Source organism: Gymnoscopelus braueri (assembly GCF_963280865.1).
Source record: "Gymnoscopelus braueri genome assembly, chromosome: 18".
In the NCBI taxonomy this organism is placed as follows: Eukaryota; Metazoa; Chordata; class Actinopteri; order Myctophiformes; family Myctophidae; genus Gymnoscopelus; species Gymnoscopelus braueri.
In genome coordinates, this window is record NC_137618.1 from 20,001,114 (window position 1) to 20,012,222 (window position 11,109).

General features: G+C 42.2%; 1 protein-coding gene across 1 annotated transcript in view; it reads right to left on the bottom strand.

Moving 5' to 3' along the window:
- The window catches only part of LOC308073730 (partitioning defective 3 homolog B-like), a 381,612-nt gene that overhangs the window by 206,184 nt on the left and 164,319 nt on the right, over window positions 1–11,109 (bottom strand). Inside the window, exons 12-13 of the mRNA XM_080412818.1 lie at window positions 8,043–8,237; window positions 4,496–4,654 (exon numbers count right to left, since the gene is read on the bottom strand). Of these exons, the coding sequence (XP_080268944.1) occupies window positions 4,496–4,654; window positions 8,043–8,237 (354 nt within the window). The remainder of the gene's footprint in view (window positions 1–4,495; window positions 4,655–8,042; window positions 8,238–11,109) is intronic.

Below are 11,109 nucleotides of genomic sequence, written 5' to 3' on the forward strand. Positions count from 1 at the left end.
CCGAAATGTAGGGCTGAAGTGGTTAATGAATGTTTTGTAATAATTATCAAAATCTACAAAGTAGTTTCAAATAAATGTAGTGGAGTAAAAGTACAATATTTGGATCCGAGATGTAGTGGAGTAGAAGTAAAAGTATTGGAAATTGGAAATACTCAAGTAAAGTAAAAAATACCTCAAAATTGTACTTAAGTACAGTACTTAAGTAAATGTACTTAGTTACTTTCCAGCACTGTCAACACCTTAATTTCCATTTCAAATAATGTTCGAAAACAGCCGATCTACAATCTCACAACCTGTCGGCATGCAATGCATTGTGAGTTTGTAGATCGTCTATTTTTGCTATCAAATGTCAAAGCTTAAGAAGTTCATTGTTGTAATGGATGATACATTTTTTGTGTTGCTTACTAGAGAAGTTTGTATCCATGTGTACTGACCTAAAAAGTTAACTCAAAATCATTGGATCCCACCCGCTTAACAAGGCTATCATTCTGAACTCTCTGGATGCTGAACGATTAAGCCTGAAGATGCTTTGAGGAACCAAGTTCACTGAAACATTCTAGTCGAAATTAGGGTAATGGGCAATGGAATAAATAGAGATTAAATAAAGTTGGCTGGGAAAGAATGGGTGAGAGAGAGACAGAGAGAGAAAGGGGAGGGGGGGAGGAATTAAGATGATAGATCGAGGGGGCACTGAGGTGGAGGAGAGGAGCGACAGAGAAAGAAAGAAAAGGACAGGAATAAAAGTGTTCCATTTCTTCTCCCCCTAAAAGCATCCATATTGGAGCCAAAGAAAGGCTTTTAAAGTGCAGATGGTCTCTTGTCAATCTTGCTTTCTCTCTCTCCATCCTTTCATCCATTCTTGTCCTCTCTTAAGAGGACAGAGGAAATGTGAACGCAACACTTTGATGTCGCTAACAGCTTTCACCATCAAACTATTGACCTGGGATGCCCTCCGACTGGCAGGCACGGACACACACACGGACACCAGCAAGCACACACACACACATGCACACGGACGTACACAAACAAGCACGCGCGCGCGCACACACACACACACACACACACACAAACAAAATACAACAAAGACATGCAAAAACCTACAGGGTGGCCCGGACGGTTGGCGTAACTGCCTGGACACCTAGGCTGGTAATCCAGGAATTCGATTCCCGATCCCGACGACCTTCGCTCCTTTTGAACCCCCCCCCCCCCCCCATATCTCTCCCCATTTCCTGTCAGTCTACTGTTCCTATCAATAAAGGCAGAAAAAGACCCCCAAAAATATCCCCCCAAAAAAATACAACACTACAGGCACCCTCATAGTAGAATAAAAACGTATGGATGCTCTTCTGTTTCCTGTGTGAGCGAGCACAAGCTTTTTGCACTTCACACTAAGCATTGTCAGAGCTGTGGTTTTAACCCATTGAGACCTGAGACTGATTCTACAAATGTCTTCTAAATCCTAAAATACTTATGTTTCTATATCAGTGGTGCTCAAAATTCCTCATGTCAAGGACCCCCAAAATTATATGTATTTGGGCCGCGGACCCCCATCTCAAAACATGTTGTTCCAGGGACCCCCCAGAAGCAAAGATTTGAGTTAAAAATGTTCGCTTTAAAATAATATGTATTCAAAGATTTGCACAAATTTTCACGATTTTTCAAAAATAGCAGATATACAAGCTCATAGCTATGAGCTTGTATATCTGCTATTTTTGAATAGCCAAAGTGTAAAATAATGCTTTTTAGCTCAAATCAAAAAATGAGGGGCTTAATTGGTTAAAGACATAACTGTTTTAGGTTTTGGCAAAATTTCTCAATACGTTTGGAGTTTTGCTAGAGAGATGACCACCCATTTAATTCGAGGGTGTGCTTCATTGGATATTAACACTTTTGATGCGCTGTGTGAGCTTCTTTTTTTATTGCTCCTTTCGGAATTGGCAGACAAGCAAAAGGAAGGGGCACACACACCCATATTGTGGTGGTGCTGACCACGGTATAAAAGATTAAAGTAAAAAAGAAGAGGTCGCTCGTTGCCACGATAGAGAATGTTTATTAAACCGACCAAAGGTCTTCTTCTTTGTTTTTTTTACCCTGAGGAAGATCTCTGGTCGAAAAGTTGGTTTAATAAAAATTCTGTATTGTGGCCATGAATGTTCCACCTCTTCTTTGTTATTTTACTTTTAGAAATGAACACAAGATTAAAACCACTCTGGAGGCTGCTGCCTTGGTAGACGAATGTGTTGATATGATATTGTATGAGTGCTCTAGGTAGTTTTGTGTTGGAATCTGTGTTGCTATGTCCAACAAGGCTAACACTGGTGACTAGGGGTGTGCCGATATATCGTCCCGCGATATATCGTGATACGTTTTCGTGACGATATGTATCGTTTTTTTTTTTGCTTATTTTTTTGCAATAATAATAATGCATGTTCTCCCCGTGTCTCCTAGGGTAGTTAATACCCTCACAAAAACATGCAGTAATCCTGGTCACTATACTGTCTCCCCCTGGTCAGCCAGGGCGCCTGATGGAGGGGAAAGGAACTGGTTGGAATAACGTGTTCCTTCCACACGCTACGTCTAACCAGGGAACCTCCCCCTTGTCAGGTGATAAGAAGCGGCCTGCTTGCTCCTCATGCATTGAAGGAGGCATGAGCTTCAGCTTGGGGTCTCCCTAGGCTGGCAGAGGGAGAGTAGCGCCCAGGATTACATAGGCAATTGGCACTGGGTGAAAAAATATGGGTTACAAAAATCGTGGGATAAAAATTAGGAAAAAAAATAAAATAATAATAATAATAATAATAATAATAATAATAATGCAAAAACAGAAGTATTTGTTTGCATTTGCTTTTTTTCCCCCCCATACATTTTCATAAGCTTTTATTCCCCCCCATATATTTTCATAATAAAAAAGTGCCATATATCGCATCGTATCGATATCGTGAGCCCAATATCGTGTATCGCATCGTGAAATTAGTGTATCGGCACACCCCTAATGGTGACCGGTGTTTAACCCTTTAAGACCGGAAACACATCTGTGTCATTTTATGATTTCTTTGGCTATTCAAAAATAGCATATCTACAAGCTCATAGCGCGGCACTATGAGCTTGTAGATCTGCTATTTTTGAAAAATCGTGAAAATGGGTGCAAATCTTTGAATACATATAGATTTTAAAGCAACATTTTTTTACTCCGATCTGTGCTTCTGGGGGTCCCTGGAACATCATATTTTGAGATGGGGGTCCGCGGCCAAATAGATTTTGGGGGTCCTTGTAATGAAAATGTTTGAGAACCACTGCTCTACATCATACATGCCATTACATCCACTCACATACAGTTACACCAGTGATAAACTAGCTGCCACTCTCCACAATATCCTCTTCTGTTATTCTGTTGATTATGTGTTAACAAAGACATTCCTTGAGTTGCGTTTATTGAGTACGGTGGCTGTGTCTCCTTTGCTGTTGGTGCCTTTGAGCCTGTTTGTAACGCAGCCGAGGGCCTATTGTCAGTAAACTTGCGTATCACTACTACTCACAGCGCTGTCAAGGACACACACATGCCAGATACACACAAAGATACACACGCTGAATGGGCTGAGGTGTGAATGCTCTTTTCTAACCTAGCCTTTTGAGAGCTGAGCGGAGTGGATAGAAAGAGAGAGATAAGAGAGAGCAGACAGGTGTTTATTCTGCTAGACGAGTGAATAAAAGGACTAATAATTCAGCAAGAGGAGAAACTGGAACAGGAGAGAGAGGAGAGAGAGAGAGGGAGAGAAAGAGGGGGAGAGAGAGAGAGACAGAGAGAGAGAGAGAGAGAGAGAGAGAGAGAGAGAGAGAGAGGGAGAGAGAGAGAGAGAGAGAGATAGGGTGGCCATTATTCTCTTATGTCATAGTTATGGCGAGCTCTTCGAGGAGGTTGTTGAGAAAGCGTGCTAGTCATTCACCTTCTCTGTGAAATATAACACAGCTGAGTGCAGAGTTGTCCTGGAACTCTATTGTGAGCACCCTGAACAAAGTGACAATACATACTCATTCTGACGTCTGAACTTTTCTTCCGGAAAGGGACCGTGATGGAACTATTCGGATGTGCGGTCTCAGAACTTTTTCTCTGAACTATATCATTCGGAAAGCCTGTCCGAACCCCGACGTCTCAAAGTGGGGTCCTTGGAGGGGGTTTCCAGGGGGTCCTCAGCAAAATGTGTTAATATAGCATCACAGTCATTTTAACCACTTTTATCCATTTATACGTTGGCTTCAATGGCTTGTACATCTGCTATTTTTTGAAATATTTGGAAAATGTTTGGAAAAGTATGAATATATATTTTTTTTTTAACACAAATCTTCTATTCTGGGGGTCCCTGGCACAACATATTTTCAGATGGGGGAGGGGGTCCGCGGCCAAATACATGTAAATATCATTTTTGGGGGTCCTTGACATGAAACAGTTTGAGAACCTCTGGTTTATAGTGTGTACTGTACATGGGTGTGTGTTTACCTGCAGGGGCCTCAGCACCACCAGTTGAATTGTCCCTCGCAGGTTGCCCTCGTGGGACATGGAGCGACGCAGCGTTTCCATGGCGACGTGGTTGGAGCGGCCCAGCAGCGACTCTCCGTTCACCGCAACCAGCTGGTCGTTGACACGCAGACGCCCGTCCTGCGCACACACACACACACACACACACACACAGTTGTAATGGCTGTGTTTTTGGCATGATAGTTACCCTGCATGTTAACCCATTCAATGCGGGAACGCATCCGTGTCATTTTAGATTTTATCTATAACCATTATTTTACACTTTGGCTATTCAAAAATAGCAGATATACAAGCTCATAGCGCGTGTGCCGCGCTATGAGCGTGTAGATCTGCTATTTTTGAAAAATCGTGAAAATGTGTATAAATCTATGAATATATATATTTTTAAAGGGAAAGTTTTTCACTCAAATCTTTGCTTCCGGGAAGCCCTGGAACAAAATATTTTCAGATGGGGGTCAGCGGCCAAATACATATAATTTTGGGGGTCCTTGACACAAGTTTGAGAACCACTGATGTAGAAACATACGTATTTTTTTCCAGAAAACTGTTTTACTGGATTTAGAAGACATTTGTAGATGCGTTCCCAGATTGAATGGTTTAAATTACACCGAAATGTCCAATTTGCCTACAATGAACAGACTAACAAAAGGCAAAATGGAGGCGTTTTTACAATTTTACAAATAAGGCATTTAGCAGATGCTCTTATCCAGAGCTACTTGCTAACCCTCGTCAACAAAAGACAGAGTAAATAGAGCGCATGAAACCATCAAATCAATTTAGTGCTTCAAAGTACAGTAACTAGGATACCAGGTAAACATCAAAAAAACTAAACATGAATTAAACATAAGTGACGTGCAGTGGTGTAAAGTAACTAAGAACATTTACTCAAGTACTGTACTTAAGTACAATTTCGAGGTATTTTTTACTTTACTGGAGTATTTCCAATTGTCTATGCTTTTACTTTACTCCACTACATCTCAGAGGCAAATATTGTACTTTTGCTCCACTACAATTATTTGAAAACTTTAGTTACTAGTTACTTTGCATATATAAATTATTATATTATAAATCATGCATTAACCATATAGCCCTATTTAATACATAGGCTATTTGAAAATAGCCGATCTACAAGCTCGACTGTGAGCTTGTAGATATTTTTACTTTTGGTACTTTAAGTATATTTTGTACACTTTTGTACATTTTGAACACAGGCCTTTTACTAGTTGTAACAGAGTATTCTCATAATGTGGTATTACTACTTTTACTAAAGTAAAATAATTGAGTACTTTTACCACCACTGGTGACATGTGAACAAGCAACTAACATGCATCTGCATAGAACTAGAATATATTATATAAAAATAGGCAACAAGAAGTGATACAGGAAATGGAGAGTGCAGGGGGATGAGGTGGAGTCTGCAGTCCTGACTGAGAGTCAGGGAGGTCAGAGGTTATTCCACAGCCTGGGGAGCTAGGAGGGAGAAGAGTCTAAGGACACTTAGGAGTGTTGACCAGGCTGTCATAGGGAGGAGAGGGACAGATGTCCTGTGTTAGCTAACAAAAGTGTGCAGGAAGAGGCGTATAGGGGTGGAATATGTCCTGAAGGTAAGGGGCATTCTCAGCTGCAAGCTTGTTGCAGGACACACTTTAGCTGTTATGTCCACCAAAAATCAAGACTAGAATTTCAAAATATAATCTCACAGCTTGGTGTCCAGACGAATCAATTTACCCACGTTTGAATCATTAAAGTTGCAACATGACAGGCCACTGTCAGCCCACAGCATATCAGCCTTAAATAAGACCTGAGGCGATTCTTAAAAATGTTTTCTAAATCCTAACAGTTTTTTGAAAAAAAAAAAAAAAAACGTTTTCAAGATTTTTCAAAAATAGCAGATCTACAAGCTCATAGCGCGGCACTCGGTGCCGCGCTATGAGCTTATATATCTGCTATTTTTGAATAGCCAAAGAAATCTAAAGAGACACAGATGCGTTCCAGGTCTTAATGGGTTAAACCCAATTAGCCGATCTCCAAGCCCAAAACGCGCCACATTCGAGCCGCGTTGTGGGCTTGTAGATCAGCTATGTTCGCAATACCTCCGTCCGACGAAGCATACATTAGGCAATATTTACTGACATGTCAGATTTTTACTTGGTTGCGTGCCGGGGTCTCGCAACCGAAAAATAGCAGATCTACCAGCTCAAAACACAGTGCAGCACAATGCATTGGTCGCGTGCAGAGCGGCTAATTTCAGTGCGTGACACGCCGAGCAACCAAGTACGAATGAGGCATATAGGTGTGTGTGTGTGCAGACAGGCCCACTCAGATCTATGCAGGAAGGGGTGGTTTGCACGTGCGTGTGTACATGCACACTTGTGTGCACATGCACACCTTTCAAAGCTTTTCACGTTTGTCCAATATGTAGTTAAGGCGTGTTCTTTTAGCATGAGGACAAAAAACAAGTGTGTAACTGAATCTCTGTTGTTGGTAACAGCGTTCGCCATGGAGCCATCGAGAGACACACACACACACACACCCCTGTGTAGCTCTCAATAGCCTGTGGGTCTATGAAGACAATCCAGACTGCTGACTACAGCACTTTATAGTCACTACCACACAAACACACAAACGTGTGCGCACACACACACACACACACACCTGTCTGACCTCCCCATCTGGAGAGATTATTTTCAACACTGGAAGGAAGATGAGTTTCTCACGGTGTGTGTGTGTGTGTGTGTGTGTGTGTGTGTGTGTGTGTGTGTGTGTGTGTGTGCATATACTGTATGCATGCATGTCTCTTGTCTCTCTGTGTCTGCCTATCTGTCCATGACAGAACAAAGGGCAGAGGTCAGCTGTGCATGTTTCTATTGGTGAGTGTCCATGCATGCAGACACACATCTGCTGTCTCTTGTTCGTGTGTGTGTGTGTGTGTGTGTGTGTGTGTGTGTGTGTGTGTGTGTGTGTGTGTGTGTGTGTGTGAGAGACTAGGCTATAGGGGTTGAGAGGTTATCCCAGGACCAGGGCAGGTCAGCAGCATGTGGTCAAAGGGCAGCAGAGCCAACATACTGATGGAGACAATGCTTTAGAGGCCTTTTCTCACTGCAACAGCACCATAACTTTCCGCACATTTCTGGCATTAGAAAAAAAGGGAACTTTGGACTTATACTGTATGTTGGTTTGTTTACTGTTGAGTGAGAAAACAATGTTGCACATTAAAGGGGTAGTTCACCGCCAAAATGACATTTTTTCTATCGATTACTCACCCCATGTAGCCTTTAATTTATGGAGATTCTTTAGTTTTTGTCGCAAGTCAATAATTTGATGACCAGCGTTTCTCTGGTAGGAGACTGAAAAAGTCTCCATTGAGTCTCCTACCAGAAACTCAATCATCAAATTATTGGCTTAGGAATGCGACAAAAACAAAAAAAAATAAGCAATTTTTGGGGTGAACTATCCCTTTAAGCTAATCCCCAGGGGTCCCGACCCCCAGTTTGGGAACCGCACTGACCTTATAGGCTGCTCCTCCGTGTATGATGGACTTGATGAAGATCCCCAGGTCCTCTCCCGTCTCCCTGGACTTGTTGCCCTTGAGGCTGACGCCCAGCCCGGCCGAGCCGCTGTCGTTGAGGGGCACCTCGAACATCAGCTGCTCCTTCCCATCCTCCGAAAGGACGCCCGGCACTCGCGGCGTCAACTCCTCCTTCTGAGAGAGAGAGAGAGGGAGGCAGTGGTGGTCAATGGTGAGCAAAGTGAAAGTTTCTCTCACTCAAAGTTGTACTCGAGTTTACGAACTGGAGTATTGCTTTTAAAAGGTATTAAAAAAGCACAAATTACAAAGTATACATGTTCTTTTTTTCAATGCATTGCTGTTTTGAAATCAAGACATTTTCCAAAATAATTTCAGAAATGAAACGGGAGGGGGGGGGGTCAGAAATCATGAAAATAGCATATCTACAAGCTCACAACATGTCACTACACAACATAGTGACCTTGTAGATCGACTATTTTCACAACTTAACTCATTGAGTGCCAGATATATATATATTTTTTAAACGTTTGGCAATTCTGGCACTCAATTGTACTACCTATGAGTATGTAAAAGAACAAAAACGAATAAACAAGAATTATTTCTATATTATGTTTCCCAGTGCCAGAGTTTTTTTCAAAGTAAAAAAAAAGTGCTTAGGAAGCGAGATACAGCCTTTTTCAGTTATACGTTAAACAAGGAGTGGATGGAGCTGCAAATCTTCAGATAATGATATCTTGGGTTCTGAACATGTTTAAAAATTTTCTTTTCAAAAACACGTCAAACACGTCATTGGCACGTTGCGCCATAGCGGTAAAAACATGTGAAACACGTAAATGGCACTCAATGAGTTAAGAGGGTATTGTTAATGTAGGTCCGTTGGGAGGCTTCCTAGAAATGTAGTGCAGTCTAAAGTACAGTATTTATCGTTCAAGTATAGTAAAAATTTAAATTAAAATCAATACTCAAGTACAGACACTCAAACATTTTTTCTTAAGTACAGTACTGTTTCTGTCAACCACTGGCAGTGATGGATACAGACGAGGGAGGAGGGGGGAATGGAGAGGAGGTGGAGAGAGGAAAGAGAGAGAAGACAAAGAGAGAGAGAGGCAGATGAGGAGGAAGATTAGGACCGCAAATGTGTAGAAGGGCTGAGCATGTTAAAGAGAGAAGGACAGGAGGAGGGAGTAGAGGGTGATGGAGAGGAAGAGGAAAAGACATACAGTGCAGTGCGGTCAAAACATTTGAATAAAAATATAAAAGTATAAGCCTCTCCATTTTGACACAAAGTGCAGTGACCTTCTTGCGGGAGAATTCTTCTGTGAGCAAAATGTCTCAGAGTGGTGTCAGCTTGGAGGTTGTGCGCTACCACTGACCAATTCCATCATCCAAGACCCCGGTCCCTTTGCTTTGTACTGCTTTTATGTTCCCATCGCTTTCTCTTTCCGCTGCACTAGCGCTAAAATGAGCTGCACTTCTTTTTTTGATAGGTAATTGGCAGATATACAGAAGAAAAACCCTGAAAGAGGCAGAGAGGCAGATGGAGAGAGAGAGAGAGAGAGAGGGAGCGAGCCGAGTAAATGGGTGGGGGGGAGATGAAAGCGAAAAGCAGGGGACAGCAAGAGAGGGGGAAAAAAAAAAAATTGTATGAGAGGAAATGTCCTTTAATAACCTGAAAAGATAACAAAAACCACCATCTCGTCACCAAGGACATGAGTCCGTTGAGTGTGTGTGTGTGTGTGTGTGTGTGTGTGTGTGTGTGTGTGTGTGTGTGTGTGTGTGTGTGTGTGTGTGTGAGAAGGGCGCTCCGTGCCCCAGCAAAGAGAGAGAGAGAGAGAGAGAGATAATCAATTATTAGAAATAGTGTATTTGAAGACAAAATAGCTCAGATGGAGAGGTGGACTGTAAAGGCCGGATTTATACAGATTCAAAAGATAATAATCAACAACATAACCTCTGCTGACATCATTAGTTTGTGGACTAGTTGAGCTTTTATTGCTGGAAGTGAGGCATTGTGGGTTGTAATTGCAGGGGCGGATCACAGTTCATCCTCTTTCAGTATTTGATATTCCATTATTTCCCATACTTATTTTTTACCGTATTTTTTACGTCAGCAAGTCTAAATGTCAAAAATGAATTTTGGTATGAGAAAGTCCAAGTCGGTATCACTGTTCGTGCATAAGTCCATCAGCGTGCATCAGAATATGTGTATTAGTCTGTGTGTGTCTGTGTGTGTGTGTGTGTCTGTGTGTGTGTGTGTGTGTGTGTGTGTGTGTGTGTGTGTGTGTGTGTGTGTGTGTGTGTGTGTGTGCGCGCACATGCAAGGGAGTGTGCGTTCGTGTGTCTGAACGTGTAGTAAAAATTCTATATCCGTGTGTGTGTGTATACATACAGCATGTGTAGCAGAAAGTCTAAGCCTGTCTGTGCATCTCTGCCCGTGTGTTTGTGTGGGTGTTTGTGTGCGTGCGTGCGTGCCTGCCTGTGTGCGTGCGTGCGTGTGTGTGTGGGTCAGCAGTGTCAGGTTTAGACAGTGTTTGTCTGTGGGGATTGTAGGTTTAACAGCTTTAAGCCGACACAAAGTCCTCTACTCTGCAGAAAACCCTGCAGTGAAAACTTGGTCCCCCGCCCGTCTGACTGTCCAGCCCTGATAGGAAGCCCTGTGACCTTGGAAAGAACCTCAAATACGCCAACATTTGGTGGATGCTTACAGTACCTTAACCCGTTAAAACCGGGAAAGCATCCGAGTCATTTTTGCAAATAGCAGATCTACAAGCTCATAGCACGTCATTTTGTGCCGCACAATGAGCTTGTAGATCTGCTAATTTTGTGCAAATCTTTGAATATATATATATATTTCTAAAGAGTTTTTTTTTTACTCAAATCTGTGCTTCTGGGGGTCCCTGGAACAACATATTTTGGATGGGGGTCCGTGGCCAAATACATATAATTTTGGGGATCCTTGACATCGAAAAGTTTGAGCACCACTGATATAGTAGCCTCGATCTCCAGGCTTTTATTGTTTAGTTTACCTAAAAAATAAAAGCCTGGC